The sequence below is a fragment of the Elephas maximus genome, chromosome 6 (genome assembly GCF_024166365.1).
Source record: "Elephas maximus indicus isolate mEleMax1 chromosome 6, mEleMax1 primary haplotype, whole genome shotgun sequence".
Taxonomy (NCBI): Eukaryota; Metazoa; Chordata; class Mammalia; order Proboscidea; family Elephantidae; genus Elephas; species Elephas maximus.
Window position 1 is genome coordinate 59,636,112 of NC_064824.1, and position 17,463 is coordinate 59,653,574.

A 17,463-nucleotide genomic window follows, 5' to 3' on the forward strand; every position below is an offset into this window, starting at 1 on the left:
TCATTTGTTTTCAGAGGAATGATGTCCCCCATTTCTGTTCATTCCTAGCAAAATGACGAATCAGCCTTATCCTCCTACGGGATTTCACTTGTTGGAAGCTCTGTGCTAAAGGACATAGAACTGAGGAGATAGCTAACACAGGAGCGCAAGCACAGGAGGGAAGAAATGTGCTGGTCCTGTAAGGCCTCATATTGCAGAAAATAGTGAATTACCAGGCGACACAACAGAGGGTGCTGGGCGCTTTCTTAAAAGTAAAACCTGCCTGGATTAACTTAGCACTGCTGGATCTTTGCATGTGGCCAGAAAATGGTGCATCACAACGTGCTAGAACGTTTCTCACAGAGGACCTAGAGCCTGGTTTTGGCAAAGCCACAACCTTGCTGACATTAACAGAGACCAGAGCGGTGTTTCAAATACCTTGTAAAACATGCTCTTGAGGCACTTCCAGAAGACATTCTTTGGTAAAATATATTTAACACAGACTTATCCACAGTGAGTCAGGCCGCCCTCACCATGAGCGCAGGGTAAGGAACCACAAAGAGCAAAGACTTAATGATTAATTCAGATAGGGTGAAAAACAAGCCCTTAGATTTGCTTAAGTTCCCTAAGCTCAGCACTTCACAACTGTTCCCTTGAAAAGTGATTTTTAAGTTGGAAAAACTTTGTTCCTCCATCCGTAAAATGGCTGTGAAAATGGCTTGTGGGGAATAAATGAGACAACAAAAGCAGAACACAAGGCGCAGTCCCAGCCCGTAGTCAGTGGTCAATAAACATTATCTCCATTATTCAAACATTCTGGCCTGGCAATCCACAGGCCTCCATCCTATTCCCCATTTCCGTGCTAGCTTTCTGCGTGACCTTAAACCATATTCAGTCTTGGAGACACTGATCTGAATAGTTTATATCCTCCACTTAATCATAAGTGCTAAAATGGCAAAGGCGCAGGCCTAGGGATGTTTGTGAATGTAAATAGTGGGTGCTCAACCAATGTTAATTGAAGAGATGGCTGGAGCAATTTTAGAACCTCTGGGTAAATTTTTATACTCTTAGACAAACACAGGAAAAAAAAATACTGATACTGATTTTGCCCCAGATTGAATAGGTAAATATAGATATGTCTGACCAAGTCAAAAAGTGAATAACCAGAGCAAAGCCTACAGCATGCCTGATACAGGTAATGCAACCCCAGGGGAAGGAGATGCTTCCATATTGCTCTGGTGGGCACCAGCTGTCCTCACACCGGGGAGGTGTGTGGCACAGTGCTTAATAGCTCTTTCTTCCAAGCCAGAAGACAGATTTGAAAGTCTCCCACTTGGTCATTTTCTTAAGGTCTAGGTTTCATTTTTCTTATCTGTAAGACAGGCATATAGTAACAGTTGCTGTAAAGAGAGAGTTATTTTACAGATCAATAAAATGAAGCTTGTGATAATGCCCCGTGCGTAGTAAGTAGTAAGCACTTAATATGTGCTAAAAAAAAAAAAAAACCCACTAGCTGCCATCAAGTCAATTTCAATTCATGGAGACCCCACATATGTTAGGGAAGAAATGAGTCCATAGGACTTTCAATGGCTGATTTTTGGGGAGTAGATTGCCAGGCCTTTCTCGCAAGTTATCTCTGGATGGACTTGAACCTCTAACGTTTTGGTTAACAGCCGAGCACGTTAGCCATTTGCACCACCAAGGGACTCCCAAAATGTGCTAGTTGTTGTTATTTAAACACAAAAACAAAATCAATAAAGAGCTTCTTAATATCATACATTGTACCTAGTATGGTGGTTATCTTCACAGGGAAATCAGCTAGGGGCTGGGGGTGCTTGATGGAAGAATCTCAGACCACTAAGGATTTTTTAAGCAAGTGACATCTTGAGGTATACCAGTGTCACAGGGTTCCCTAAATTTAATACACAGTTCCCCTGGATTTCTCTAAGCCTTACCATGGCAGAACACCATGATCTGCTCCAGTCACCTTGACTTCCTGGCTATTCCTCTAGTGCACAAACATGTCTCTCTGCAGAGTCTGTATTTGCTCTTCCTCTGTGCCCTGGGCTCTCCATGTAGATAGGTCCCTCCCTGTCTTCACATCTCTGCTTACAAGTTGTTTTACCAGAGAGGCCTTCCCTGACCTCCCCCAACCCTCTCTATTCCCCTTTACCCTGTTTTAGTTTTTTTTTTTTTCCCCCCAATGCTTTTTACCACTCAAAATTTATATTTTGTTTACCTGGTTACTGCCTGCCTGCCCCTACTCTAACATAGGCTCCATGAGACCAGGGACTCCTCTGCTTTGTTCCCTGAGAATCCTCATCACTAGAGCAGTCCTGACCTGAAGTAGGTGCTCAACGAAGAGTTGTTGAATGAAAGAATGAATGACTACCAGCACAGGGTAAGAGTATGGGAGGCTGCGATGGATTCTGCCACTCATTTTTAGAATGTTCTCCTTGGGAACTGTGAAATTGCCTGCAATCCAAGCATTCAGTCAAGAGACTTACCCTATTAATACAGAAGCGGGAGCCGTGATTTGTACGGATGTTGCATTGGTGGTTGGGCTGAGAGAGTCTGTATTTACAATAAAGAACTTTACAGTTGGATTCGCAGCTCCTGCCTAGGAAAAAGTAATCATGAGATTACTATTCATAGAAAAATAACATCATTACACAAATTCAAAACCATACAACACTGTCTGCATTATAGTCATAAATTTTAGCAACCAGACAACTTAAACAATTTAATCTAAATAAAATGAATGTAAGAGTTGAGAAATGTGATCTTTTCACATTCAGACAGAAAAATATATATTACTTAAAGGCCCAAAGCACTCCAGTTTAAATAATGAATGTTCATAATTTTGTATTTAATCCAAGAGAGAATAAACTTCTTGAAACCAATTCTATTATTTTCAAATACAGCCTGACTCCACAAGACGAGAGGGCTTTGGTAGCTAGTCTATGGAGAGCACCTTGGGTTCAGCCAAAGACACAATCCACCAGGAAAATTAGTTTATCTGAGCCGATAGCCAATGATCCTAATTATGAAGCTATAATTTTTACTACAAGTTCAGGTTCACAATGTTGGAGCTTTACAATCAATATTGTGACAAAAATTTATAAAACCCTGTTACATATACAATATGTATTTTTGTCATAATAAATCTTCGATTGACAGATTAGTTTGAAATAATATATGGTATTTTTCGTCAGAACATTTATTTATTTTGCCAGTTTCGCTCTTCAAAAAACAGCATTCCACTAACAAACACATCTCCATATTTAGTCTCTGATTTCTTTTAACTTCCAATGTCTTCCTAAAATGGCAACTCTTCATAAAGCAAATTGACCTAGTTGATAAAAATAAAAATCTCTTTTCCCAAATTGTTTACAGCAAAAACAATTTACTGTTAGATTTTCCAACAGACCATACTGCGGTTGTCATTATTATGGTCCTAGTGAAGAATCCTTAGTTCCTTCCTAAAGCCCCCTCTTTCCTGGCTTACACTGCTTAAAGAGCTCTTCAATTTTAATAAACATGCACCCTAGAGAGGAAAACAGCCTTGAAAATCAAGATATGACACTACTATATTACAGGACCTGCAAAATTTACATTTGTGGCAAATCTGTAATTGAACCACTAAAACTAGTCAGGAGCCCTGATGGCTCAGTGGTTAAGATCTCAGCTGCAAACCAAGAGGTTGGCAATTCAAATCCACCAGCCGCTGTTTGGAAACGCCATGGGGCAGTTCTACCCTGTCCTGCAGGGTCACTATGAGTCAGAACCAACTCAAGGGCAACCAGTTTTAATGTGTTTTTAAAAACTAGTCAGGTGGCTGGCTAAGTAGCAATACAATCTGATATACAACCAAGCTTTTCAACCTCACCTGGTGCCCATTCCACCTCCTGCAAATGAGATAAGCTTCTGTTTCAATTACAGCCTCTTTTCTCCATTCAAACATTTTCATTCTCCCTACCTCTTTCAAAAGCATTTTTCCCATCTTTTTCTGCCTGTCATTCCTCAAAGTTTTTGGAGAAATTACAAAACCTTAAATCACACTCTTTCCTGGGATAATAAAAATACTTTAAAATAGCCAGATGCTGTTGACTTCAGCAAGAGTAATCACAGCAAGCTGTTGAAGAGAGACTGACAATATTTTCATTAGCAGGAAGGGTTTAAGTGAAACCATTCTCCTCCCATCAAATCACTGAACCACTATGCAGATCAGAGCACAGACCTTCGGATATGGGACCTGCACTGTCTTTGGGTACTGTAGTGACTCATCAGAGTAGAAGGAGTATTCGATAAGTGGGACTTCTGTGTCATTAAATTGGGCATATGCTAAAAAAGTGCCGTTTGGAGACCACCACAGAGCAGAGTAGGCACTGAAGATTTCCTCTGAAAAAAAGACATAAATTGTTCTGTTACAAGAAGTAGCTGATAAATTGGCTTTGGCATTCAAAATATTGTTCTCATTAGCTTTAGTAATTACAGTAGAGTTCAACTAATGAACCACTTTGCATTTGCTGAGCTTCCAAATTCAGAGTAATACAAATGAATAAAAATAAAATCTTCACAATTATATCTGGATTGTAAAAATAAGTAACGCATTGAAACATTTTAGAATATTTTAGCACACAACATTTAATATATGCTCTGTATTTTTTTTTTCCTTTTTCTTATAATCCTCTAAATTTATGCCTTGAAACTTACTAAAAGTAAATTTCACACAGGAGGCTGATTCTCCTTTCTGATTTTCAAACAATCAACATGCCAACACACTCTCCCCGACTGGGCTCAGTTTGTACTGAGCCCGCAGGGTACCGGTGGGTGGTGTGTAGCTCCAGGCTATCAAACCAATATGGTGCCCAGAGTTTACTACTCTTGGCACAAACAAGGTGTGGGAAGGTTGGATTTAGTACAGCAAAGAGCTCCATGAGACCCCTACTGAGAAACATCTCCCTTGCCCAGCTCAGAAACTGAAAATTCCTTTGGATTCACACCCTCCTCTGGTGTATATGCTGATGGGTAAGGGAAGAGGGTCAAAGGGAGAGGCAAAGAAAAGAAAAAGTCTTACTTTCTGGTATATCCTTGGACTTGTCCTCAATCCCTGGCAAATGCAGCTCTTCCGTATGCTTATTATGGGGTCTATTGAAGGAACAGGGTCCCTGGGTGGTGCAAATAGTTAACATGCTCAGGGGCTAACTGAAAAGCTGATGGTTCAGGTCCACCCAGAAGTGCCTTGAAAGAAAGTCTTGGTGATCTACTCCCCAAAAAGCAGCCACTGAAAACCCTGCAGAATGGAGTCCTACGCTGACACACCTGGGGTCACCCTGAGTGGAAACCCGCGTGATGGCGACTGGTTACTGTTAACTCAAGGGATATGCAATTTCTGGCTCCTAAGATGCCAAGACTTCTTTTACCAACTGGGAACGAAGGATTCAAGTAGGCTGGCTGCAGACTTTTATTCTTTATGCAGATTTCATCCCCAAATCTCATGCACTGATTTGAATGTGCACATAAAAGTAAAAGCATAGAAAATAGCACTTTATGGTTAGTAAATCATCACTTGCAATCAGTTTTTTCATGCTTAAACCTGCTCTACAAGTTTTCTCTAAATGGTCATTTTCGATAATATAATAATAATAGTAGAGATAATAATTATCATGATGAACGACTGACATTTATTGAGTGCTAACTATGTACCAGAAACTCTGCTGGCATAGTGGTTAAGTGCTATGGCTGCTAACCAAACGGTTGGCAGTTCGAATCCACCGGGCGCTCCTTGGAAACCCTACGGGGCAGTTCTACTCTGTCCTATAGGGTTGCTATGAGTCGGAATCGTCTTGATGGCACTGGGTTAGGTTTTTTAACTATGTACCTACTCTGTCCTACAGGGTCTCTATGAGTAAGAATCGACTCTACAGCAGTAAGTTAACTATGCACCAGGCATTGACAAACAATTGACATATACAGTCTCAGTTACTCCTCACAATATCCCATTACACAGATGAGCAAAATGAGGCAGGGCTAAAGAGGATAAGTAATTTGCCTAGAGTCACATGGTTAATAAGTAATAAACCCAAATCCACCAGGTTCAAGAGTCTATGCTTTCCATCTCCATGTTATTCTGCCCCTTCTTAGCTCTATTTTAACACTAACCCTGGTGGCTTAGTGGTTAAGAACTACAACTGCTAACCAAAAGGTTGGCAGCTCGAATTCACCAGGTGCTCCTTGGAAACTCTATGGGGGCAGTACTACTCTGTCCTATAGGATCATTACGAGTTGGAATTGCCTCGACGCCAACGGGTTTGTTTGTTTGTTTTTAGTAACCAAAAATCTACCTGGGAAGGCAGCCTACTCTCCCTTCCAGTGCTTCACACCCATAACACTGAGTTACTTTAATGTGGCAATTTAGAATTTAGAAAGCTCTTATTTAGTCTTCATGAAGATCCCTGGGTAAGTCTATTCATAGCCCATTTTACAGGGAAGGAAATTAAGGATTAGAGAGACTGAGTGAATTGCCTGAGAGGGGAACTAGAACCCAGGCCTTGTGATTCCAAATCAACTGGGTTCCACTCAATGGTGTCACTAGGACCACACTGGGTAACACTGTCAGAGGGGGTGATACCAAAATGACTGTCTATAAAAATGTCCCTATTGTTAAGTACAACAACAAAAATATTTTTTCATAAGCCCAGCTTACATGTATCTATACACCTACAAAGCTCAAACTCTATGCTCATTTACTTTTGAACTTTCTAATGTGCTCTGTCATTATTACCCAATTACAATGAATCACGTGGTTTTGTCTGCAGGCACTACAAGCTGTTGTTTTTGTTGTTTCTGGTGTTTTTATAGTCTCTAATTCTGTTAAATTTTCTGGTGTTTTAGCTACAAAATTGGGGAAATTAGTATTTGTGAACCTGTATCAATAACTTTTTTGAGAATGAAGTAGCAATTAAAGGGAAAGAAAGAGTGATATATGGGAATTAGGATTTACAAATAACAGTAGTACAAAAAACATTACTAAGGATTCTGTATGGGCTGGTAAAGAGGAGGTCCATGGCGGGGGCGAGGGGGTCCATGGGAGGAAGTCCATGGGAGGAATGACACCATGAGTTACCAAACTGGGTGACACCAACCCTAGTGATGCCACTGGTTCCACTAAGAACTTCTTCATATACTCAGTTGATATCTCATTCCCTGTAGCTTCTACCCACTGATTCTAGCCTATGATAAAGACGCAATTACATAAAATGAATCAAGTAAGCAGCAAAATTTTGGATTTTTAAATTACTTTTAAATATAAGTAGCAGATAGTGTTCTACGTTTTTAATTAAGCTGTTGTTTGGAAAACAGACACTGTTTTTCCACATTGGCAGTGTAATAAAACCATTATCATAAAATTATTTCTGATCAAATTCAAAGCCCTAAGAATGAAGGGATCATTTATAGTTGCCTTTTATCTATAAAAATTATAGAGGGAAGAATGAAAAAGAGAGGAAAAGATTTCAAGTCTCTTCCTGATACAAAACTGGCTGTGGGCACAGCTGTCTCTGGCATCTTTCCTCTCTGTACCTGCCCTACCACTCAGATCAGCCTCTGGACCTAGTGCTCTGTCCTGAACAGGACACATAATGACAATCATTTGTTGGCATCTTTGGCTCCTTCTCTGGGCTGGATTTCCTGTGATCAGCAACTGGGCACCATTTATTCCTGTGTCTCTGGATGCCTCACAGGTAGTTAGCATTCAATGGTGAAGTGCTCTGAGTTGCCACAAACTCCCACTGTCAACACTAGTACTTTAAAAAAAGTACTTTAGGGGGTAAAAAATGCTACATGTTATAAAATTATTTATTTCTCTATCCATTCTTATCCTTCCTCTCACCAAAAATTCTCATTTTCTGCTATATGTTAGGTCACTACATTCATACTAAGTATAAATAAATTAATTATAAAATTAATTGCATTACTAAGTATGAACATAATGCAATTAATTTCATACTAGGATATAAAGCATTACTTTAAAAAATAAAATACTTATTAACTAGAATAATGCAAAGTGAAAACATGGAGAAAGCAGTAAAGAAAAATGTCGAGTACATGGGGTGGGGTGGAGGCACAAGTGTCAGCAGGTCAGCTCTCTTGTGAGTCTCACTCCAGAGTTGGGCATATGGCCCTGTTCCTGGCCTCATAGTCTTTTTTCTTCTTTAACAGATTCTTAAAATGTACTCACTTTCATTTCCAACAAGTCCCATGGCCACAGCAGAGAGGGTGGCTCCAGTAGGAGAGTGGATCCTATATATGGAGAGACAGGTATGCTCTTCTCTAGGTAGAGATCGTGTTATGGACTGAAGTGCGCCCCCTACCCCCAAAAAATGTGTTGTAAATCCTAACCTCTATGCCTGTGGTTATAATTTCATTTGTGAATGGGTTGTCTGTGTTATGTTAATGAGACAGGATTAGCGTAGAGTGTGTCCTGAGTCAATCTTACAAGATATAAAAAGAGCAGATTAGGACAAGCAAGCAGAGTTGGGGGAAGACTGATGCCAAGGCACATGGAGATCTCCAAGGAAGCAGGAAACAAGTTGAGACAAGAACTTTCCCCTAGAGCAGACACAGAAAGAAAACCTTCCCCCAGAGCCAGCACCCTAAATTTAGACTTCTAGCATCCTAAACTTGAAGCACTTACTGATAAAGATCAAAGCCTTCAGTATGGATTACGCCTCAACATAAAGAAAACAAAAATCTCACAACTGAACCAATGAGCAACATCATCATAAACAGAGAAAAGATTGACGTTGTCAAGGATTTCATTTTACTTGGATCCACAATCAACACCCATGGAAGCAGCCGTCAAGAAATCAAAAGACGCATTGCACCGGGCAAATCGGCTGCAAAAGACCTCTTTAAAGTGTTGAAAAGCGAAGATGTCATCTTGAAGACTAAGGTGTCCCTGACCCAAGCCATGGTGTTTTCAATCACCTCATACGCATGGGAAAAGCTGGACAATGAATAAGGAAGGCTGAAGAAGAATTGATGACTTTGAATTGTGGTGTTGGTGAAGAATATTGAAATACACCATGGACTGCCAAAAGGACGAACAAATCTGTATTGGAAGAAGTACAACCAGAATGCTCCTTAGAAGCAAGGATGGCAAGACTACTTCTCATATACTTCAGACATGTTATCAGGATGGATCAGTCCCTGGAGAAGGGCATCATTCTTGGTAAAGGAGATGGTCACCGAAAAAGAGGAAGACCCTCAAGGAGATGGATTGACACAGTGGCTGTGACAATGGGCTCAAGCATAGCAACAATTGTGAGGATGGCACAGGACCAGGCAATGTTTCTGTTGTGAGACTGACTCAATGGCACCTAAAAATAACACCAACTGCCTCCTAAAATGTGAGAAAATCAATTTCTATTTGTTAGAGCCATCCACTTGTGGTATTTCTCTTATAGCAGCACTAGATAACTAAGATAGATCATTTGTAAATGCACAAAACCAGCTGTGGGACTTTGTTGTAGGGACTGAGTCCCATTTTTAGAGCAAGGCCCACATTGAAGCTGTGAATGGATTACACTGAATGTGAATGGATTAGTCATGAACTGGCAAAATGAGATCTCTCCAGCTATTATCTACCTTAGAAAGGAAGTTAGTATTAACTGTTCTTAGAGAGGAGAGTCAAAGGTTTTGGAAGAGGCTTTACTCAGCTCCAGTTGGTGATCCTGGATACTGCGCTATTGTTCACCAAGTGTTAAAGATTGTTTTTCAATCTCTAAGAGACTAGTGTTAGTAAATTTCTTTATAAGTTTTAATCAAGTACTTATTTCTAGGACATGTGAATTTATTTACCTTTTAAGTTGTTTCAATTATTCATTATAATTGAACTTGATTTGGGCAAGAACCAAAATTAAGTCATAAAGAAAAATTATTGTTTTAACTATGAAGAAGAAATAATAGGATGAGATAAAGATGAGTCTAAGAAGCATGAGGCAGTCTTTTGAATAGTTCAGAACAGCCTCAAAATGCCTTTTTCTTGGCAAGTATAAATATTAAAAATGTTTTTCTAATATTTTCTAAACTGTTCTAATATTTCTTAAAAATCTTTAAAATAGAGAATATCCCTTTTTAAAATTTTTAATTAATTTTGTTTTTACTCATTTTTTTACTAAGCCTTTCTAATTATTTTCTTCTTTTCTTAAAAAACAGGGGTGGAAGTCATGATTTGTTCAAGTGATCACAACTCTTCTATAAAAGAGGCATTTTCTCCCACTTTATTCTCCCACCTCCGGACAATATTTTGTCATCTTTGGGAATGTTGTGGGAGTATTTAGCTTTCTTTGGTAACTTCTGGGAGCCCTGGTGGTGCAGTGGTTAAGAGCTATGGCTGCTAACCAAAAGGTCAGCAGTTTGAATCCACCAGCTGCTCCTTGGAAACCCTGTGAGGCAGATCTACTCTGTCCTATAGGTCACTATGAATTGGAATCAATTCAAGTGCAATGGGTTTGGTTTTGGTTTTAGTAACCTCTGGGCTAGGTAGGGCTGATTAGAAAAGCATCTGATGTTAATCTGGATGCTTTTATGCCCCAGTAAAGCAGAAAAGCTACTTACACAGAAAGGATTTTTGTTAGAGTAAACCAAAGACAAAAGGAGTATTGTGAAACAAGGAGGACGTAAACACCACTAAAAAAAAAAACACTAGCTACTATCAAAAAGGTTTTGGTTTGTGAGACACCCGATGCTGTGAGTTCTAAAAGAGACTTGATTACAGCTTTTTAATCCAGCTTATTTTCAATGTTATTGAATGTCTCCATTTTAAAGTAAAATTTTAACTCTTTTGTAAAGTTTATAGGTTTTCTGATCTCTACCTTCATAAACCCAGTCAGTTATTCCATTATATATTACATCTTCTTTTCCATTCCATGTGATCCTCTGACTTGGTAAATTTGGTTCATTTTTAATATAAACATCATTGTTCCAAATGTATGCCTAGAAAAATGGAAAAAAAGGTTGGTATTTTTTTTTTTTTATCGATAATAACATGTAATAATATATTTTATCCTGAAATTTAAAAAATATTTATCAATACTTTTATACTAAAAAATATTGGTATGCAAGTATAATTGTTACCATAGGTTAGATATTCAATTTGAGCATGATGAAGAATATTTGCTCCTTCCTTCACATTCTTAAATTACAATTTTACATATTATAACCAAAAAATAATCCCAAAAACATTCTAAGAAGAAGCTTGAAACTACCACTATTTGGACTCTAAAGTGTACAAGAAGACCTAGAAGACTGACCACTTCTATACAATGATGGCATTGTTTGCTATCGAGTCAAATCTGACTCACAGCAAGCCCATGTGTGCAGAATAGAACTGCTCCATAGGGTTTTCAAGGCTGCAACCTTTCTGAAGGAGATCACCAGACCTGTCTTGCTAGGCACTGCTGGGTGAGTTCGAACCACCAACCTTTTGGCTACTAGTTGAGCACTTAACTGTTTGTGCCACTGTACAGTTGTGTCTTTCTTTCTGTGAGGGTGAATACAGGGGTACCACTGCACGCTGGGAAGAAGTTCAGCTGCAGATAAACAGCCCATCTTCCTGTTTGATTCTTTTGGGCTTCTGATATTCAGCTAGCACTAGAAAGCAGGAAGATATATCTATAGTGACAGAGAAGATCACAGAACTAGCAGAAGGCAGCTGTGACTCTTAAAAATATCTAAGTACAATAGGTAATTAGACTTTAAGAGTTTAATGAGCATTTTTCCAGTGAATAAACAATTCCCAAATAGTAGATCAGAACCTTTCAAAAGTTGTATTTGCTGTGTTGGGCTAATAAGATATTCTCTTGAGCAATAACACTGTATTTTATAGTGAAGTACTGACTTCCGAAAACGACAGTTTGGTGTCAGTGTTAGTAGCTTCCACACATGAAAGATTTAAACCAATATTTTTCTGACAACAGGAAACACTCACTAACCAATTTATGACCCTCTGGTGACCATGTGATCCACTGTGTGTCATTTGGAATTTTCTCATCCATAATCAGCTGCCTGGAAAAAAGATAAAAGGAAAGAAGCATCACCAAAAGAACAAATCACAGTGGGGTTTTCTTTGTTTTATTAAATGAGAAAAATCTAATACGTTTTATGAAGAAGTCACTGACCTTTTATTTAAATCATAAATGTCATATGAAGCTATGTAGGAATGCCTCCATTGCTATAAAAGAAAACAGAAATTTCAGGCTTCTGTGATTCATTTTGTGATTCTTGAGAGTTTATTGATAAGCAGCTGGCCACTTGCTATACGGGCTCAAAATGAGAAGCAAAGTGATATTTCATTGTATAAGTCTCAAATCTTATCACATCTCACAATTCCCTACCTAGAAAGCTAAAATTTCGGTGTTAGAAGGTATCTTAGAGATCCTATAGTACAAACTTCTCTGGATTTCATCTATAACCTAGTTCTGGCATCACCTCCTCCAAGAAGCCTTTGCAGAACCTCCAGTGAGCTGAAATGCCAATTTCTATGCAAATATTCATATATACGGTCACTATGAGTCGGAATCGACTCGACAGCAGTGGGTTTGGTTTTTGGTTATGCAGATATTATCCAAAGCACATACCATGGTATGTTAAATCGTCTGTTTAGGAAAATGTGAATTTTCACTTTCCACCCATCTTACTGGCAAAATATTTCTGCATTGCCACCAACAATCTATAATTCTATTGTTGGTAGTGATGTAGAAAATGGTTTCTTAGTACGTTACTGATAAAAATGTAAAGCGTTACACAATTCTTTAATTAAAATTCACATACCATCAATATTTTAAACAACCATTGCAAGAAGCTACAAGAAAAGAAAACTAAATCGTAAGAAAGTAGAAGAAAATGGGTAATAAGGATAGGGGCAGCAACCAAATAGAAAACATACCATACAGAAAAATCAACAAAGCCAAAAGTTGATTCTTTGAAAACACTAATAAAATTGCTAATTTAGCAAGACTGAGTGGGAAAAAAAGCACAAATGGCTAATCAGAAATGAAAAATATGACATTGCAACAGACTCTATAGACATTAAAAATTATCACAGGATATTATAAACAATTTTGGCAAAAAATTTTTTTAAATAGAGAAAGGGACCAATTCCTTGAAAAACAACTTATCAAAACCGAGACATAGAAAATGGAGGGAAATACCTCCATTTTCATTGAACAGAAGTCAAAATATTGTAAAGATGTCCCATACTCCCAAACTGATCTATAGAGTCAATGTAATTCCAACCAAAATATGATTTTCCAATTTATACAGAAATGTGATGGTCAAATAACAGGGCAATTTTAAAGAAGAATAAACTAGAGGATTTATACAACCATTTTCTGAAGAGCCATTTAGCTAGGGTAATTGATATAGTTTTGGCACAAGGTAGCCAATGATCCTAGTGAAACAGATTAGAGAGTCCAGGAACACGCACACTTATATATCAGGTCACTTAATTTATGACAAAGGTACCATGTCTATGTAGTAGACAAAGAATAGTCTTTTTATTAAGTGGTGCTTGGACAATTAGATATCCCTTTCCTATAACTCACACCATGCATAAAAAAATCCATTTCCAAATAATTAAAAACCTAAATGTGAAAGGCAAAACAATAACACTTCTCAAAGGTAACATATGAGAAATATCTTCATAACTTTGGAGTGACAAGATTTCTTAAACTAGACATAAAGTGCTAGCCATAAAGGAGAAAAAATAAAAAATTGGATATCATTAAACTTAAGAAAAAAAAAAAAAGGGCTTCTGTTTATCAAAAGCATCATTAAGAGAGTGAAAAAGCAGCACAGAAAGTAAGAGAAGATATTAGCAATATATATAACTAATGAAGACATATCCAAAATATGTAAAGAACCCTGTAAATCAATAAGAAAAAGAAAATCCAATAGAAAAATGGTAAAAATTTGAACTGGTATTTCCTGAATTAGAACTGACTCAATTGAAACTGACAATAAATTTGTTAAAGAAAATCCCAAATGACTAATAATATGGCAAGATACTCAACTTTATTAGTCATCAGGAAAAAGGAAATTAAAACCAAAATGAGACACTACTGCATAGAATGGCTAAAATTAAAACAAACCAACTAATTAACAATATTAAGTGTTGGCAAGTGGAGCAAATGAATTCTCATATACAATTGATGAAAGCGTAATTTGATATGACCACTGAGAAAAACTGTGGGGCAGTGTATATTAAAGCTAAACACACATATAAGCTAAACACGTACATACCCTGTTGTTGTTACTGGGTATCTTTGATTCATAGGGTTTTCTCAGCTGTAATCTTTATAGAGGAGCCCTCATGGTGCAGTGGTTAAGCACTTGGCTGCTAAACAAAAGGTTGGTGGTTCAAACCCACCAATGCCTCTGTGGAAAAAGTTAAGGCAATCTCCTTCTGTAAAGATTACAGCCTTGGAAACCCTATGGGGCAGTTCTACTCTGTCCTATAGGGTTACTAAGAGTTGGAATAGGCTTGGTTGGTTTTTAATCCTCATGGAAGCAGATTGCTTCCATGATTTCTTACCAGATTTCTCCGGTAGTGCCTTTGAGTGAGTTCAAACTGCCAACCTAATGGTTAGCAGCTGGGTAGTTAACCATTGCACCACCAGGACTCCTACACATATGCTATGACCCAGCAATTCCACTACCAGATATATAACCAACAGAAATGTGTATATACATGCAAAAAAAGACTGATTTAAGAATGCTTATAGCAGCGTTATTTATAATAACCCCAGACTGGAAACAAGTCTATCAACAATGGCATGGATAAATAAATTCTGGTATAGTCATATGATACTGTGCTTATACAATAATGAAAAAGAATGAACTACTGCTATGAGCTACAACATGTTGAATCTCGCAAACATAATGTTGAGCAAAAGAAGCCAAATGCAAAAGGGAACATATATGTGATTTCACTTAGGTAAAGTTTATCAATGAGCAAAAGTAGTCTAGGGTTTTAGAAGTTAATGCAGTGATTAGCTTTGGGAGGTTAATGACTGAAAGGAGGAAGGGAAGTTTTCTTGGGACTGGTTATATTTTAAATCTGCATGTAGATTCTCAGGTATGTTCACTTTGTAAAAATTCATAGAGCCATACACTTAATATTTGTGCACTTTTCATCAATACTTCAGGACACAAATTTATTGCAACATTGTTCACAGTAAAATAAAAACAAAGTGAATGTCCATTATTAGGGGATTGGTGGATTAATAATGATATATCAGCACCATGGAATATTATACAGCTATTGAAAATGATTCAGAGCTATATCAGATGGCTTAGAGAAAGTTCCACAAGGTGTCATTGAGTAAGAAAAGCAATTTAAGAAAAAGTATATAAAATGCGATTCCTTTTTTGTAGAACAAACAATAAGGAAAAAGAATCCCTATATATACTGCCACAAAATTACACGAATAAGAAGGAACTTATAAAATATGGAGGCATACACAGGAGATTCAACATAGGATAACTGGGACGCAGATAAGTAGGGAGCCACACAAAAAGGGGAGGAAAGACTGCAGGTTAAAAAGTAGGTATATGATCCATATTTGCATTATGGAAAATGTGTTTATATGTGGATGCATGTTTAAATTAAAGATATTTTAACAGACTACTTGTCTGTTGTCTGCCTTCCTTACTATACTACTGTAAGCTCCTAGAGGTAAGAGATTGTGTTTTACTCATCTCTAAATGCTGGTCTAGTGCAAACTACATACTAGCCATTCAAGAAATAACCCAAATTAAATAAAATTTCAAATTTATATTTTTATTTACCAATGAAGATGAAATAGATGAAATGGGTGGCCCAAAGATACCCATCTCTAAAATGACAGAGCCGGGACACAAAGCCAGGGTTCCTAACCGTGAAGAATCTTTCCCACTAATCATTTCTCATCTTCCTACTCATGTCAACACCAATCTATTTTATTAAGTCCCCAGTTTTTGAAAGTCATAGATTTCTCTCCTGATTCCTGGATTATTTTGACACACCCCTTGCTTATTGCTGGACAACATCTTAGTTTGGCTAGAGCCCAAAGTGTGGTGCAGGCTACATATATAAACAGGCTTAAAAGGAAAACCAAGATATTTGGTGTGTTCACTTCATCTTTTGAAAAAGATTCATCAATCTAGATAGTCTATAAACATTGGCAGCAATCATATGTCAGGCATTACTGGATAAGACAGAGTCCCTCTCTTTGAGGAGCTCATAGTTGAATGAGAGATATGGACAAGTAAACTACAATACAAGAATCACAATAGGGTGTGCCAAGAGATATAATATAGAGGTGGGTGAGGAGGGCAGGGATTATAAACGAGACCTAAGAGAAGGTTTAAGGAGAAGGTGATTCTTGAGCTGAGTTTCAGTGGCAGACGACTGGGCAGAGAAAACATTGTAGCAGAGAGAAATATGAAGCATAAAGATAAGAAAGATAAGATCCTATTCAAGAGCACAGTCTTTGGAGTCCCATAACCTAGATTCAAGTCTCCACTGTGTTACATAAGGCTATTTTCTAAGTTTGAATTTTCAGGAAAATGGGAGGTAGTAATAGCAATGGTCTCAGATGCATGAGAATGCATGTGAAGCACTTAACAGGGTTCCTGGAAAACTTTAAACATATAATAGAGGATAGCAGCCATCATTATTATCTTTAGAGCATTTGGCAGGAGCCATCCTGGTGCAGTGGTCAAGCATTTGGCTGCTAACTGAAAGGTGGATGGTTTGAAACCACAGGCGAAAGATGTGGCAGTCTGCTTCTGGGAAGATAACAGCCTTGGAAACCGTATGGGGCAGCTCTACTCTGTCCTACAGGCTCGCTATGAGTCAGAATTGACTCCCTGGCTATGGGTTAGAGTGTTTGGCATGTGGTAAAGATTCTAGGAGAGCATCCACACCAGACTGTATGATACTCCTTTACTTATTCACTTATTCCCTCACTGACTTATTTATTTGTAGCCATAATTCAGAAGTAACCACTGATCATTCAGGATGTATTCACTCAGTCGTGGAGAAGTCAGGTAGTAGAATCTAAAGAACACCAGATACTGGACCTCCAAGGAAATGTAATAAAAATTTTTTTTTTTTTTTTAATTTTTGTCTGGATATATTTTTTGAGGGTTGGTTAGTCAACATGTTTATGCAGTACAGATCCTGGGAGGCAATAATGAAAATAGAAGATACAGTTCTTTGCTCTCAGTAATCTTATAATTTAATGCTTCACTGTACAACAAGTACTCTTTTAATAGGTATTTTTGAGCATCTGCTACGCGATATTGTCCTAGGGGCCGAAGGTATAGAAGTGAGTCAAATGGGGGGAAACATTCTGGTAGAAAAGACAGGCAAGAAAACTAGTAAGGAAATAAACATAATTTCACAAAAATGTTATGAAGAAACAAAAATAGGCC

General features: G+C 37.9%; 1 protein-coding gene across 5 annotated transcripts in view; it reads right to left on the reverse strand.

Annotated features, from left to right (window-relative positions):
• Positions 1-17,463, reverse strand: part of DPP4 (dipeptidyl peptidase 4) — a 95,354-nt gene that overhangs the window by 44,744 nt on the left and 33,147 nt on the right. For all 5 annotated transcript variants that reach the window (XM_049887305.1, XM_049887304.1, XM_049887308.1 and 2 more), the window contains 5 exons: positions 12,165-12,217; positions 11,979-12,051; positions 10,860-10,980; positions 4,220-4,380; positions 2,487-2,599 (listed from right to left, as the gene is read on the reverse strand). In XM_049887305.1, the coding sequence (XP_049743262.1) occupies positions 2,487-2,599; positions 4,220-4,380; positions 10,860-10,980; positions 11,979-12,051; positions 12,165-12,217 (521 nt within the window). The remainder of the gene's footprint in view (positions 1-2,486; positions 2,600-4,219; positions 4,381-10,859; positions 10,981-11,978; positions 12,052-12,164; positions 12,218-17,463) is intronic.